General features: G+C 44.6%; 1 protein-coding gene across 8 annotated transcripts in view; it reads left to right on the top strand.

Annotated features, from left to right (window-relative positions):
• The window catches only part of CNOT4 (CCR4-NOT transcription complex subunit 4), a 107,435-nt gene that overhangs the window by 64,629 nt on the left and 25,504 nt on the right, over window positions 1-17,302 (top strand). For all 8 annotated transcript variants that reach the window (XM_053256655.1, XM_053256658.1, XM_053256657.1 and 5 more), the window contains 3 exons: window positions 8,356-8,413; window positions 8,652-8,901; window positions 15,183-15,680. In XM_053256655.1, coding sequence (XP_053112630.1) covers window positions 8,356-8,413; window positions 8,652-8,901; window positions 15,183-15,680 — 806 coding nt within the window. The remainder of the gene's footprint in view (window positions 1-8,355; window positions 8,414-8,651; window positions 8,902-15,182; window positions 15,681-17,302) is intronic.

Here is a 17,302-nt window from a genome sequence, read left to right on the forward strand (position 1 = left end):
TGACCTAGGGCCTTACAGAGGCCATTTGAGCATGCACGGTGGCCATTTTGTTTTTGGCAGCCTTTTTTTTTAAATTTCCCAAAATGGCTCCCCCTTCAAGTGGCGCTCGGGGCACGTACCCTGCCTCCCCCACCCTAGATACGCCCCTGGGTGTATCGGCTTTGAGCCTACCACCAATGTCAACAGCTTCAGGATTGATGGCTCCAGTGAAATCAACATATTAGACATTGGGAATTCCTTTGATGTCAGCATCAACGTTCCATGTCCAGCCCAATTTGATATGTAGAAGCAACCCAACCTCTCTGTTGACAACTGTGACACCAACATTGCATAGACCAATACCACTGTCTCCTGCTCGTACACAGATAGGGTCTCCATTGCTGCTTTTGAAAGGGTGGGGGGAATGCATCCTTAGACCCCAATACTGCAAAGTCTATATTTAATATTTTGGATTCATCAACAAGTACCCCATTGGGTTCTACTTGCCAAGGATTTCAGAACACAGGACTGGACGTAGACTTAGATGTGGAGGAAGAGGCTCCAAAGACTCCTTTACTTTCACCAGTGAATGTGTGTTTGACATGGCCATCTACTTCAACATGCCTGACAGAACCACTACAGCAACTGCAACTGAATCTACTATTATGGGCGGTATGACTAATACAGCCTGGAAGTCAAATTCCACCCTTGTGCCTCCCACAAAGTATTGTGCCTCAAAGGAAACCTATTCATGGTTGTGGGTTCCGTCATACATTATCTCCATCAACACAGTTGGATTTTGCCGAATTCTATCTGTGGAAGGCTCAACGCCTGCTGCAAAGTCACACTTTTGCAGCGGGTGTGCAAGGTGTAGCACAAGGCTGTTCCACACTGCCAAACCACTGTAACCTGCAACAGCAGACTCAGCCTGAATCTGTGACTTCTACTTCCCAACAAGGGGAGCAAACCTAGCTATGTGCTCCTACGGTGCCACAGCAACAGCCAGAGTTGATTTGTGTGGTAAGTGCAGTCCCCTCTGAGATATGTCCTCTCGAATGGCGGACACATCTTGGCCAGCACCAGCTGGAGACCAGGGTGCAGTTCCATTGGATCAGTCATATGACATTTCTGACTTAGATGAGAGTTCAGGTGTCCCGGGGCATCCATCAGACCCTCGGTTAGATGTGCCACCATATCCATCAACCTCTCCTAATGAAGAATTGAAATTGTGCACTAAAATGCTTCAACAGATGGCGGAGGTGTTAGGTTTAGATATTAAACAGCTGTCTGCAGTGCCAAAAGATCCAGTTTATAACCTTATGGCTGCTGCAAAATCCACACAGCTGATTGCACTACTGATACTTTCAATCTCAAGGCAGCAAAAACAGCTTGGGAGATTCTGCAGACATCCACACCAACCTCCAAGAGGTTGGAGGGCTGCATGGAATTCAGGAAGAGGAGAATTCCTATCTTCTGAAGCATCCTGCACCCAACTCTTTGGTTATTGACTGTGTAGCGTTATCAAAATCTGGACACAGGCATACGATGCCCTCTGATAAGGAGGGTAGGAAGATAGATGTGTTAGGACGTGAGTATTCCACAGCAAGTTTATCCATTCATATAGCAAATTATGCAGCGTGTATGGCCCACTGTAATTTTTGTCTGTGGGATGGTTTGCAGAAGGAGGCGACATCTCTTAATTCTGAAGAATTCTTAAAATATAGTGAGGTGTTCCAAAAGTCAGCAGAACTGACTAGGCAGCAGTTGAGTACTTTTAAACACCTTGCAGAGACAGAATCACGAACAATGACCACGAAAGTCTCTCTCTGATGACATGCATGGCTTCAATCAACAACTCTGCAAATGGACATGTGAGATAGGATTGAGAACTTGCCATTTGATGGGACAGGGTTGTTCAGCGAGAACATGGATACAGTCATGGAAACCCCTAAAAAATCAAAGCACATAGCTAAGAGCTTTTCATCAACATCAGCAATGTTCATCCCATTACTAGCCATACAACCACCAGTACTCAAGATACAAATTCCAGGAGTGCAAGGATTACTGTAAACAGTACAAGCCTTTTCAATGGAGGAACTGTGGGGCCAAAAATAAAAACCAAGGTCTCCAGCAAAGACTCTGCTAAGCAGTCTCTTTGATTAGTTGGTGAGTCCACTGTGCTATACTCTAACACATGCCGAAGCAAATGCCATGATCTTTGTGAGGGACAATCCCAAAGCATATTCCACCAGCTTTGTGAATGCCAATACCATCAGACTGGCAAGTCATGTTTCAACGTGGAACCACATAACATTGGACCAGTGGGTTCTATGTATTATCAACACTGGTTATGTGATAGAATTCAAACGTTTGCCAGCTTTTATGTGCATGAAATTCACTCCTGTATCTCTTACGTTGCTGGAGGAGGTGAAACTCTGTTGGAGAAAAGGACAATTGTTCCACTGCAGTGGACGGACAGGTTGAAGAGGTTCTATTCTCACTATTTCCTGTTGCCAAAATGTGATGGGGGAATCAGAGCGATTATGGATCTCCAAGACCTGAACCAAGATACATGCAAATTCAGGATGATAATGTTGCAAGGCATTCTTCCACTCCTCATTAAAGAGGAGTGGCTTGCAACGTTAGATTTAAAAGATGCATATTTGCATATAGATATCCAGCAAAACCACTGGAAAGATCTGAGATTCATGGTGGGAGAGTCAGTATTGTAATACAGGGTGCTACCCTTTTGCTTATCCACCACGCTGAGGGTATTCACAAAGTGTATGGCAATGATTGTGTCATATCAGCACACTCAAGGAATAGTGGACTTTCTTTATCTGGACAACTGGCTTCTGATGAATCAAGACAGAGGTGGTTACTTTTGTAGATCAGCTATATGCTGGACTTTCTGGAAAATTTAGGAGTTCACATCAACCGCCCTGAGCCATTTTGGAAGGGCAGTATATAAAATAAATAAATAAATTACTGTAAAAAGTCACACCTGCAACCATGCAAAGGATAGCTTATATAGGTGCAGTGCTGGATACTCAAACCAAGAGAGCTTACTTACCAGGGGAAATATTCCAGTTGATAGTACAATTAGTAAATGTTTTCAAGACAGAGCCAGTGCAACAGTCATGGCACATTCAAATGTTACTGGAGTTGATGGCCTCCTGCAACTCTGTGGTTCGGTATGCATGGCTGACAATGGCTGCAGCTGTGGTCTCTCAAAGTGTTCTATCCAAATGTGGATAGCCAGCTTATATTGCTGACACTCGCACCACCTGTCCTGAAATAATTGAAGTGGTAGCCAATAGAGAGCAACCTCTTGGAGGGGGTGCCCTTTCAGTCCCCAACTCCAACACAGTGAGTAACAGATGTCATTAGCAAGATGGGGTGTACATTGCAGAACCCATCACATTCAAGGGACATGGAATGTGCAGAAGCAACAGCTGCGTATCAGTTTCTTGCAGTTGATGGCGGCCTATCTAGTACTCAAGTCCTTTGCCCCCATTGTGCAATGCACTGAGGTCCAGGTGCAGATTGACAACACCACTGCAATTGCCTGTATCAATAGGCAGGGAGGCACAGTCTCTTGTTCACTTTGTGCACACAGTATTCAGTTATGGAATTGGTGCATAACTCACAAGGTCCACATGATTGCATTCCACATCAGGGGAATTGACAATATACTAGCGGACAATTTGAGCAGGTCATTTGCAAATCACCAGCATCATGAGCGGGAATTAAAACAAACATGCTGGCAGCAACTATCCGAAATGTGGTTGGTGCCATGGAGAGATATGTTTGTTTCTGTAAGGAACAGGAACATAAGAACAGCCCTGCTGGATCAGGCCCAAGGCCCATCTAGTCCAGCATCCTGTTTCGCACAGTGGCCCACCAGATGCCGCTGGAAGCCACAGACAGGAGTTGAGGGCATTCCCTCTCCCCTGCCATTACTCCCCTGCAACTGGTACTCAGAGGCATCCTGCCTTTGAGGCTGGAGTTGGCCCACAGCCCTCTGACTAGTAGCCATTGATAGACCTCTCCTCCATGAAGTCATCCAAACCCCTCTTAAAGCCATCCAGGTTGTTGGCTGTCACCACATCCTGTGGCAGAGTGTTCCACAAGTGGATCACGCGTTGTGTGAAAAAGTACTTCCGTTTGTTGGTCCTAGACCTCCTGGCAATCAATTTCATGGAGTGACCCCTGGTTCTAGTGTTGTGTGAGAGGGAAAAGAATCTCTCTCTCTCCACTTTCTCCACACCATGCATGATTTTATAGACCTCTATCATGTCTCCCCACAGTCGTCTTTTTTCTAAACTAAAAAGCCCCAGGTGTTGTAGTCTTGCTTCATAAGAAAGGTGCTCTAGGCCCCTGATCATCTTGGTTGCCCTCTTCTGTAGCTTCTCCAGTTCAACAATGTCCTTTTTAAGATGATGTGACCAGAAATGTACGCAGTACTCCAAGTGTGGTCGCACCATAGTTTTGTATAATGGCATTATAATGTTAGCCGTTTTATTTTCAATCCCCTTTCTAATGATCCCTAGCATGGAATTTGCCTTTTTCACAGCTGCTGCACATTGAGTCGACACTTTCAACGAGCTGTCCACCACAACCCCAAGATCCCTCTCCTGGTCCGTCACCGACAGCTCAGATCCCATCAGCATATACTTGAATTTGGGGTTTTTCGTCCCAATGTGCATCACTTTATACTTGCTAACATTGAACCGCATTTGCCATTTTGTCGCCCACTCCCCCAGTTTGGAGAGATCCTTTTGGAGCTGTTCACAATGCGTTTTGGATTTCATTACCCGGAAGAGTTTGGTATCATCTGCAAATTTGGCCACATCGCTGCTTATCCCTGCTTCTAGATCATTTATGAATAAATTAAAAAGCACCGGTCCCAGGACAGATCCCTGGGGGACCCCACTTCTTACTTCCCTCCATTGTTAAAACTCTCCATTTATCCCTACCCTCTGTTTCCTGTCTTTCAGCGAGTTAGCAATCCACACATGTACTTGTCCCCTTATCCCATGACCGCTAAGTTTCCTCAGGAGTCGTTGATGAGGAACTTTATTAAAAGCTTTTTGGAAGTCCAGGTATACTATGTCAACTGGATCACCTTGATCCACACACTCGTTGACACTCTCAAAGAAGTCCAAAAGGTTGGTGAGGCAAGATTTACCTTTGCGGAAGCCATGCTGGCTCACTCCCAGCAGGGCCTGTTCTTCTAGGTGCTTTACAATTTTATCCTTGAGGATACTTTCCATCAATTTGCCTGGAACAGATGTTAGGCTAACCAGCCTGTAATTTCCCAGATCGACCCCGAGGGCAGGCACTGGATCAGCGTCCTTGAGGGAGTTTTCCAACACACTTGGCATCAGGGTCTGCTGTACATTTTCCCACCCCAACCACTGCTCAACAGAGTGATAGCAAAGTTAATTCAGGATGATGTGAATGCGATACAAGTAACTTCTTGATGGCCACACCAACCATGGTTTGCGTCGCTGCTCAAACTATCAAAGGGTGTGTATCGTCATTTGTCTCAGGAACCAGATCTTCTGACAAGGGAAGAGTATTGCATCCATGTTTGCTGACTCTACGTTTAATGGTGTGGAAGATAGGCTATTGAGTAGATATTACTAAACAGAAAACCATCCACAAGAAGGAGTTATGCCTGTAAGTTGAAATGTTTCTGTGAAAGTGCAAGAACATGCTCATTCGATCCACGCAGAGCAACAGTGGGGCAGGAGGTGCTGTATTTAACTAGTCTAAAAAAGACAGGATTAGCTAATGTTTCACTAAGGGTGCATCTTGCTGTAATCTCTATGAAGCACAAGGGATGGAATGGGAAGACTGTGCTTTCCTATCCAGAGTGTAAGAAGTTTTTAAGATGACTTAATAATATTTACCCACCAGTGAGAAAGCCGATGGAACAGTGGAATCTGTCTATGGTGTTGTCGACTTTTATGGAACTTCTTTTCAAGCTACTGCATTCAGCAAGCATAAGACACATGACATTCAAAACAGCATTTTAAATAGCTATACCTACTGTTGCTGGGTTGGTAAATTTCCTGCATTACATGCAGATTCTACCCAAGTAAGGTTGTAATGTGTATGGACCAAGATCTCTGATCAAAAATTTTAATTCCCATTTAAATCAAAACATTGTCCTACCTACCTTTTTCCAGAATCCAATGACTGAAATGGAAAGGGCGTTGCATTCTTTGGATGTGCGGAGATGTCTCTTGTACTACCTGCAAAGGACAAAGGATATTCAGAGACAAAGACCTTGTTTGTACTATTTAAGGGAAAAACAAAGGAAAGAAAGTTTCTCAACAAAGAATGTTGCATTGGCTAGAAGAGATTATTTTCATGGCCTATAAGTTACAGAAGCAATAGTCTTGTAAACAGTGAGGGCCGATTCTGCTAGTATGTAGCTTCAGCAGCTTATTTGTCAAGCATACAAGTTGTGTGCGGCTGCAACATGGTCTTCACATTTGCCCTTTACTCAATAGACTTGTGTATGGCTGCGGAGGCAAATTTTGGGAGAGGTGTTCTGAAAAGAATACTCAAATAGTCTAATGGGATGCTGCATCCATTGCCATGGAAGTAGCTGGCTAAGCACCCACATATGATGGACAACAGATCATTTTCCAGATAAACAGGTTGCTTACCTGTAACTGATGATCTGGAGGTGATCTGTTGTCAGTCATGACACCCTCCCAGGCCTCCCCACTGCAGCTATAACAAAGGGGGGAAAAGACTTAGCTGAAGTGTGGAAGATTGTCTGTGCTGGCGGTCTGCAAGAAAAAGGAATAAAAGGGTGCCCAACTGCTGAGAATAATGGACATGCTGAGCACATGCACAGCAGGAAGGGGCGTAGAGAGGAGCTAGTAAATATATCTGGGAAGTCCCTACACAGGCACAGTAACCCATATATCATGACTGACAACGGATCATCTCTAGATCATCAGTTACAGGTAAGCAACCTGTGTGGTCGTCCCCTGCCCCCCGGTTAGTGCTTATGGTTGCCAAATGTCTGTTCCTATGGGCAGGCAATTCTAAAACACAAGCATGTCTTCTTCCATTATTAATGATGGCAGAATCTAAGTTTTCCTAGAAGTCTAATTTCTTTGCATTTTAGAAGTGAATTACTTAGGAATGGGAGCTTAGTAAACAGTTGGGCCATTTTTGAGGAAGCTTGTAATGTCACTGGCCAAACTGCTTTACAGTCAAAGAATGTTGCTATATTTGTCCAACTCTGTGACCAAGACATGGCTGCTGTGACTGTGAGATCTATTCAGTCTTCAAGTACCAAAGTAGGCATTGTGACATTTTCTGAATACTTGCATTTCTCCTTCATCAGTGAATGTCCAGTAACACATTCTATCACCTACTGTTGGCTTGTCAACAAGATGGTAACAGTGTACCATTCTTCAGTTGAACTGACATGCCAGCCAATTCAGTTTTTGACATGTTCATTTCTCTTAGTGTCTCAGATGATATTTTGGCTGAATAAAAACTTGGAATTAAAAGGGAGATGTCTTATATATGGGCATACATTTGCAGCCTGAACCAAACCAGAACCGTGCATTCCAGCATGCATGCCCGGCCTGATCTCCTTCACACACTTAGCCTTTGAGAGCAATTATCTGGTCTCTTTCCTTATGCTACTGTCACCATTCCCACCTCAGCCCATTCTCCCTGGTCTTGTTGTCTTATGGTGTCAACCCATCTCTTGTCTTGTCCTTCTCTGGCTCTTTCTGTTGTTCTGATATTTATCTCACAGGTGGGTGGATGCATGTGCAGCTGGAGCTTCACTTTGTTTACTTTGCATTTAAGTGATGGAAGTTGCACTCGTATTCTTGCTGTCTAGAAACTGAAGTGACAGAAAGGAAAGTAGAGTTTTCTTTTCATCTGTGATGGAGGGTTGGCCTACTCTCTCTTGTATATTTCTTCCTCTTGCCTCTTATTCTTTTTGCTTCTTTTACCATCCCCAACTCAGTGTTGACTCCAACTCTGAGTATGGAAAATTCTCGATTGTTCTTGTTGAACACAAAGCTCTGTAACTGGGTATGATGTCTGTTGCATAGGCACCAAATTAAATTGTAGGGTTGATATTAGGGGTATAGACAATCTTGGTTTTTGCATAACTTAAAATCAGGCTGCTTGTAACTTTAAATTTATATAAGAATTGAGTAACTACCTGCAAGCAGAATGGGCAAATTCTAGTGAACTGCCAATGATGAACATTCCTTAATTTATGTAAATTGTTAGTTGATCTTAATTGCAACAGTTCAGACCATCAAGCTAATTTATTTTTGTTGTCTCTTTTGCATCTGCCTAACTGTGTTCCTTTTTCTCTAGCCCTATCGACAAACCTTCAGATTCTCTCAGTATAGGAAATTGTGATAACTCGCAACAGGTACGATTTTGAGAACTAGTGATTCTTAACTCTGCCAACTGCATAAGATTGTTGCTGGGCGCAAGCTTTATATCTGCTGTAATATAAACATAACTGTTTTTTAATAATGGCCAAATAATTCATGTTAAAGGAAAATTAAATCTTTGTGTTGACTATACGATACTCACGTCAGTTTTTAAAGCTGTACTATTGAAACATAGTTTGGAACATAACTTATTTTGTTTTCTTTTTCTTGTAGATATCAAATAGTGACACACCTTCACCACCACCCGGCTTATCGAAATCCAATCCAGTCATCCCCATCAGTTCATCCAATCACAGTGCACGGTCTCCCTTCGAAGGAGCTATAACAGAGTCACAGTCTCTCTTCTCAGACAACTTCCGGCACCCCAACCCAATTCCAAGTGGACTCCCCCCATTTCCCAGCTCCCCCCAGACTTCTAATGACTGGCCCATGGCACCAGAACCACAGAGCCTCTTCACATCAGGTATATAGAACTTGATCATATTTATACAAGCCCTGGTACATTATAACTTCAGATATTATAAGTGGACTATTTTCATCTACATCTTAGTGTACCAGCTTGTGAATCTGATGTCACAATTGTTTGTTTCAAGGCCCTGGTATTCTACATTTACTGCTTAAAGACCCTGGAAATTCTGTTGTAAAAGCTTTCTGACTGAACTGCAATATCTTTTTCACAGACGGTTGTGTAAGTTGTGTCAGAAATGTGAGTTCTGTGCTCAGACTAAATTAAGCCTTATGTAAATTATGTGTGCTTAGTATGAAATGCTTGACTGTAAAGACATATTTATTCCAGTGACTGAGATTGAACAATGAATGAAATATGGATATCTTCATTACAATACTGGACCAGATTTCAGCATTATATTATAAAATTAATGTTCAATGCAGTTGGTACAGTCTGTCAGATTTCACAGTTAAATTTAGATAGAAGTTTACACAAATCAGGAACATATCCTTACCTAACTGATAAGGGGAGCCTTTGCCATTACTTGACAAAGCTTGTGTGCAATGGCACACATTTTAGCAACACAAGAGGTAACAAATATAGTTTTATCTGCAAGAAGATAGGTTACATAAAAATCCATTGGTCTTCCCTGCAAGTTCTCTAAAAAAGATGAGATTGAACACTGTTTTGCTTAAAATTATGTGTTAGTGTATGTTTTGCCTTTAACAACAAAAGGTTCTGGAGTTAAATATGCAGCAAAACTCTTTGAAACTTATATTAGGATACTCCATGAATGGCATAGGTGAACTACACCACTAGTACCTAAAGAATATTGAAATTGCAGAACCTCCATTGAATCACACTACTTTTCCTGTTGGCAAAACTATAATGTAATTATATTAAACACAGTCAGGGTAGTTTGTCTGCATAAGTGTGTGCTAATGAAGAGTTCTGTAGCAGTTTGTAAGGATGCAGTAGATAACCACACACTGCGTAGCAGCAGACATTTACCACCCAGTATGCACATGATGAAGAGCTGCAGCCAAGCTCATCTCCTCGGCACACAGCACCCGTTCAGATATGCACATTTTTTGGTGTGCGCACATATTATTTTTCAGATATGCACTTGACAATGTGTGAAGCACTTACTCCTGGGTTACAAAATAAATATTCGTTGTAAACCAATAAAGAGGGTTGTAAAGAGGGAGAGTCCATCCGCTTCTGGGGTGAGAGACCAAGTGGGTGTTGTGGGCTCCTTCTGCTGTTGCCTGACTGCTCCTGCTCCCCCTGTGGGGCTGCTGCCTTGGGGTAACATCTGTGGGGAGTGTGTGCAGGACTGGGACCAGCTCCTGAGTGACTCAGCAGTTCCTCGGGTCACCTGCTCAGCTTTGGGCTTTATATGAACTCTGCCTGTGGTGGCGGGCTTGCCACCAGTGGGGTGACACCAAAGGGGCGACACCAAAGGGGGTCACCCCTTCGGGGGAGCCACTTTGGGGGTTAACAAGAGTGAGGGCCAGGCTGTTTGGCTCAAGATCCCTCGTGGGAGTGTAAAGGGTTAGGGGCTGGTCCTTCAAGGGTGGGACTGAGGGCTGGTTTGGTTGTGCCAGGCCTTTTGCAGGGATGTGTTTGGGCTCTCTTGAGTGGGGTGGTGCTGGGGGTGTGCCCAGCGGTTCTGGGGCAGCTATTACTGTAGTGGTGGGGAATAGAAGAAATGGCGTTGGCAGAGCAGCTGGCCATTACAGGGGAAGGGAAATCAGTAATTTAGTAACTGTTTCCACTTCCAACTGCTTTGTCAACTCTCAGGCCTCGGGGAGCAGCTCCAACGACCCACAGAGTCTGGCCTTGCTCCTCTGCAATGCCAGGTCAGTTCAGAATAAGACCAAAATTGTCCATGATTTGATCATGGATGAGGGAGCTGACCTGGCGTGTTTAACTGAGACCTGGTTGCGGGAGGCGAGTGTCCAGTGTGGGCTCAGCTTCTCCCACCAGGTTACTCTGTCATGGAGCAGGTTAGGGGAAGTGGGTGGGGGGGGGGGTGGAGTGGTGGTGGTGATGGTCCATAAGAATAGCATTTCCCTTACCAGGGCCCCTGTGAGATAGTTGACTTTGATTGAGTGCATATTTTTGAGGCTGGGAACTAGGGATAGACAGGGGATTCTGTTGGTGTACTGTCCACCCCACTGCCTAACTGACTCCCTGAGCTGACAGAGCTGGTCGTCGAGTTGGTGCTGGAGTCTCCTAGACTTTTGGTGCTGGGGGACTTCAATATCCACTTTGGGGCTGGTTTGTCTGGTGCGGCTCAGGAGTTCATAGCAGCCATGACAACTATGGGCCCATCCCAGTTAGTTTCTGAACCAACTCATGTTGTCAGCCACACACTCGATTTGGTCTTTTATTCGATCAGGGGGGGTGTTCCATGGATGGGGGATCCGTCCCCCATTGTCATGGAAGGACTGCTACCTGGTTAAGGTTGGTTTCACAGCTGCAGTCCACCCCTGCAGGGGTGGTGGACCTATTAGGATGGTCCGTCCAAAACGGCTGCTGGACCCAGTAAGATTTCAAAAGGCCTTGGAGCGTTTTGATGTTGGTGTAGCCGGTGATTCTGTAGATGCCCTGGTGGCGACCTGGAATAGAGAACTCATCAGGGCAGTAGACAAGATTGCTCCTAAGCGTCCCTTCCAACCTGCTTCAAAAATAGCCCCTTGGTATAGTGAGGAGTTGCGGGGGCTGAAGCGGTTGGGTAGGCGACTAGAGCGCAAGTGGAAGAGAACTCAGTTCAAACCTGACAGGATGCGACCCATTTGAAAACTTATGTGATGGCAGTGCGTGCAGCAATAAAGAGATTTTGGTCTGTGCGCATTGCAGCTGCAGTTTCGTGCTCAGCAGAGCTATCCCGAGTTGTGAGGAGTTTAATTTCTGCTCCTTCTACTTCAAATCAGTCCCCGGGGTCGTTCTACTGTGATGCTTTTAATGGGTTATTTGCAAACAAGATCTCCTGTATTCAGGCTGACTTGGACTCCACTATTTCTGCAAAGTCTATGGAGGAGGTGTCCAGCGATCCCTCTTGCAGTATTGTATTGGATCAGTTTCAATCTGTGGCTCCTGAGGATGTGGACAAGCTGCTTGAGGCAGTGCGGCCTACCACCTGTTCTCTGAATCCTTGCCAAACTATGCTGCTTCTGTCTAGCAGGGAGATTGTTGGAGATGGCCTAGTTAATATCATAAATGCATCACTGAGGGAGGGTAGGGCGCCTCCTTGTCTGAAGGAGGCAGTGGTTAGACCACTCCTTAAGAAGCCTTCCCTGGACCCCTTAGTGATGGATTAGGGGTGTGCACGGAACCGCGGAGCTGCGGTCCGGCACTGGGGTGGGGGGGTTCCAATAAGGAGGGGGGGCCTTTACTTACCCCTCCCAACAACGGCACCGTATTTTCTTGAGCAATCGGGCGGCAGGATACCTCCCTGCCACCCGCTTCATTCCCCGCTTGGCTCCTTAAGTATTAAGAATCGGGTGGCAGGATATCTCCCTGCCACCTCCTTCGAAACCCCGCTCGGCTGGCGGCCGCCCCCTTCAAGCCCCCTGCCACCCCCAAGCCCCCTGCCCCCCCTTCTCCCCAGTGCTCCACTGTAAACGGGTGGTAGGATAACTCCCTGCCGCCCCTTTGCCGGCTTGGCTGCAAAAGAAGCCATTTCCAGCCAAGCCGGCAAAGGGGCGGCAGGGAGTTATCCTGCCGCCCGTTTGCAATGGAGCACCGGGGAGAAGGGGGCGGCAGGGGGCTTGGGGGCGGCAGGGGGCTTGAAGGGGGTGGCCGCCAGCCGAGCGGGGTTTCGAAGGGGGCGGCAGGGAGGTATCCTGCCACCCGATTGCTCAAGAAAATACGGCGCCGTTGTTGGGAGGGGTAAGTAAAGCCCCCCCCGTCCTTATTGGAACCCCCCCACCCCATCTTCCCGAACCGAACCACCCTGTGTCCGGACCGGTCCGGAGGCCTTTAGAATGGCCTCCGGACCGGTCCGTGCACATCCCTACGATGGATAGCTACAGGCCAATCCCCCATCTCCCTTAGTTGGGCAAGGTGATTGAGAGGGTGGAGGTCGACCAGCTCCAGGCAGTTTTGGAGGAAACGGATTATCTAGACGCATTTCAAACTGGCTTTAGAGCTGGCTATGGGGTTGAGACAACCTTGGTCGGCCTGATGGATGACCTTTACTGGGGAATCGACGGAGAGAGTGTGACTCTGCTGGTTCTTCTGGATCTCTTGGTGGCGTTCGATATCATCGACCATGGTATCCTTCTGGATCGCCTGGGGGAGTTGGGGATAGGGGGCACTCTTTTGCAGTGGTTCCATTCCTATATCTTGAATAGATTCCAGATGGTGGAGCTTGGTGACAGTTGCTTCTCAGAACGGGAGCTGTTATATGGAGTCCCTCAGGGCTCCATTCTGTAACCAATGCTTTTCAATATCTACATGAAACCTCTGGGTGAGTTCATCGGGAGATTTGGTGCTGGGTGTTACCAGTATGCTGATGACACCCAAATCTACTTCTCCTTTTCATCTTCAGGAAATGGCACTCATTCTCTAAATGCCTGCCTATAGGCAGTAATGGGCTGGATGAGGGATAACAAATTTAAGCTGAATCCAAGCAAGACGGAGGTGTTCATTGTGGGGGCTCAGAATCTGAGGGGTGAGTTAGATCTTCCTGTGCTGGATGGGGTTACACTCTCCCAGAAGGAGCAAGTGCGCAGTTTGGGAGTACTCCTGGACCCAAGCCTCACCCTGGTATTTCAGGTGGAGGTCATGGCCAGGAGTGCTTTCTATCAGCTTCGGTTGATCGACAGCTGCCCCCATTCCTTGAAGAGGATGACCTCAAAACAGTGGTGCATCAGCTGGTAATGTGGGGCTGCCTCTGTACGTAGTTCAGAAACTTCAGTTAGTTCAAAACACAGCAGCCAGATTGGTCTCTGGGGCAACCCTGAGAGACCATATTATGCCTGTTTTGAAAAAGATACACAGGCTTCCAATATGTTTCTGGGCAAAATACAAAGTGCTGGTTATTACCTTTAAAGCCCTGAACGGCTTAGGTCTGATTTATCTTAGAGAGTGCCTTCTTCTGCATGATCCCCACCTCACCTGAGGAGGTTTGTCTCCAGTTACCACCAATTCGTCTGGTGGTAACTCAGAGGCAGGGCTTCTCTGTAGTTGCTCCTGGGCTGTGGAATGCAATCCCAGCAGAAATCTGTAATTTGAGTTCATTACTGTCTTCAGGAGAGCCCTTAAAACTTATCTGTTTGGTCTGGCCTTCCAGAGTTTGTAAACTATTGTAAACTATTGTAAACTATTTTAAACGGTAGCCCTGGTTTTCCAGGGTTTTTAGCTGTTTGAATGTTAATTGATTTTATTCTGTTTTTATAGTTTTGATAGTAATTGTTAACTGGTTTTAATTGTTTTTATTCTGTCCTAAATCGCCCTGAGCCATTTTGGAAGGATGGTATATAAATAAATGAATAAATACCCTAAACCCATCTTCCTGGGTGGACAGGAACATGTTTTGGCTAATTCACCAGCTGTGCATCTTCATGGAAAATAGGGATCTAAACGCTGTGATGCATGCCCTGGTAACCTCTTGACGACTCTTGTAATGTGCTCTCTGTGGAGCTGCTCTTGAAGGCCATTCAGACACTTCATTTGGCTCAGAATGTGGTACCCAATACCGGGTGTTACAGAAGATATAAGACCCATTTTATTTGAGTTCTACAAGCTGTCAGTTTATTTGAGCTAAATTGAAGGTACTGGTATTTTAAAGCCCTTGAAGGTGTGGGCTCAGGGTACTTGAATAAAAGCTTTTTTTCTATATTCCTGCTCTCTGAGATTGCAGACAAATACATCTTGGCTTGAACACCATCTATCAGGTTGTTACCCATCCATGAAAAGTGTATTTTGTTGGTAGGCCCCAAACTCTGTGTGATGGATTCGATAAATTGGCTCTTCTAAACAAGCTGTCAAGATGTTTGTCTTCAGGCAAGCATTTGTATGATTAAGATGTTTTTAAAACAATGGTAAGAGCCGATAGTAAACATGTTACTGTTCATAATGTTTTGTTGCTGCTACTGTGACTTTATTGGTGTATTTGTTTTAATAATAATTTGCTTCAAGAACAATTGTTGAAAAGACCATAAATTGACAAATTTAAAAACAGATTGCCTTAAGCATGAGAATAAGAAATTGATATTTTGACAAAGCTAATTTCATGTTTTTAAATAAAAAGCTCACATGTTGATTTTTTTTTTTAAATCCCCCAGAAACCATCCCAGTATCCTCATCTACAGACTGGCAAGCGGCATTTGGATTTGGTTCTTCCAAACAGCAAGAAGATGACTTGGGGTTTGATCCCTTTGATATCACCCGCAAAGCCTTAGCAGACCTGATTGAGAAGGAACTGTCGGTCCAAGACCAACCCACCCTCTCACCCACGTCTCTCCAGAACCCTTCCCCACACACTACAACCGCCAAAGGGTCAGGCTCTGGATTTCTTCATCCTTCTGCACCCACAAATGCCAACTCTCTTAGTAGCACATTTTCAGTCTTGCCACAGAGGTTCCCACAATTTCAACAGCATCGAGCAGTTTACAACTCCTTCAGTTTTCCAGGCCAAGCAGCTCGCTATCCTTGGATGGCCTTTCCACGCAATAGCATCATGCACTTGAACCACACGGCAAATCCCCCTTCAAATAGTAATTTCTTGGACTTGAATCTCCCACCACAACACAGCACAGGTCTAGGAGGGATCCCTATAGCAGGTAAGTGCTCTGAAACTGCTGATTAATTTGGCTTATGCCTTCAGCTTCTCTGAACAAGAATAGCAAGAAGGGTTAGATGGTCCTATTATGCTGGGATGTGTGTTACAATTTTTGAAAAAATTAACATTTAGTTTAACATTAGCCTTGTAATACTGAGCTTTATAAGGAAGGTGGAGTATCCTATGTCCAATAATTGATTTTAAAATCCTATGTCCAATAATTGATTTTTATAATTTGCTCGATCAGGTTTGATCATGTGAATTTTACTTTGGATTAGTTTCTTTTTCTCAGGAAGTGGGTTATGTTTTAACATTTTTTAAAAAGTGAATCCATGCTCCCTAATTCATAAGTTCTAGCCTCTATCTGCCTGCCCCACCTCCCTACCACATACTGTGATAGCTGTATCTTTTCTCTCCCTCATGTTTTGAATTCTAAGATCTTTAATATTATCTGAAATCCAGTAGAGATGAGCTAGTAACAGTCACTGAATTTAAAATATTGTACAAATTCTTTCTGATTCAGTATAACTCCTCCATCTACCAGCTGTATTTCTCTTATCAAACAACTAGAAAGAGCTAATTGCTTAATCTATTTTGTAGAATTGCAAGGGCCGCATTATGCATCAAAGAGGGTGCTGGAGAATAAGCTATCTCATAGTTGGCATGCAAAAATCAGTATGATATCATAAACACGACTCTGTGATCCTATCTTTTTGAATTTGAAGCAAACTCCAAGTATCATTGCTTCCATCATAACTGCAGGGCCTCTCTTCTTTGGATGCTTGTGGGGTATGCATTAGAATCTGAACTGTACAGATAGAATTGCTTTGGAAACTGGCATGTTATGGCTTTAAACTGTAGATCTATCCATTTCTATTTTGCTTTTTTACTCTTGTACAATGTAACAGCGTTTGGTTTTTCCATTCATATACATATATTAAATGATACATAGTCACTTCTTGCTGACATTTTCTGTAATGATCAGTATCTAGATAAGTTGTAGTTTGTCATAATGTCTTAGTTCATTCTGGCTGCAAGTAAAATTCATTTGACCCTGTAGTCTTAGCTGTGAATTTGGCTTGGGTATCTTAGAAATTTAGGCCAGAATCCAGAGGGGCCCACATGCATGTAGAAAAAACTCTTCCACTTTCTTACAAGGGTGTTGCCAGTTTCAGTAACAGCTGAATGGAATGTGACTCTAGAGAACCCCCAGTAGTCCTTGGGAGGCAGCTTTTAAGAGGGGCTGTGGGGGGAATAAGTGTAGCTGAAAGGCCCCTGTGTATAGTCCTTTGGATTCTGCCTCAATGTTTTTCCTCAAACCTTTTCTGTTGCTTCTTAATAAAAGGCATCACAAAACACCTCAGAGGCAAAGAAATAAATCCCAAGACTTCTAGTACATCTTACAGTAAAACTTTGAAATATAGTTCAGTACAAATGTTAAAATCTTCTGCTGGACTTTAAGCAAGAATAGTATTTGTAAAACTTTGAGCCTCTGTTCTCAATTGAGTGATGTTGGGAGTTGAGACAACTGGATTAATTCCATCTCAGCCATGGATCCGTTGCCCCAGCAACATAAACAGTATTCATTCACTCATTTAGATTTCTTGCTTGCCTCATGCCTAA

Source organism: Hemicordylus capensis, chromosome 5 (genome assembly GCF_027244095.1).
Source record: "Hemicordylus capensis ecotype Gifberg chromosome 5, rHemCap1.1.pri, whole genome shotgun sequence".
Lineage (NCBI taxonomy): Eukaryota > Metazoa > Chordata > Lepidosauria > Squamata > Cordylidae > Hemicordylus > Hemicordylus capensis.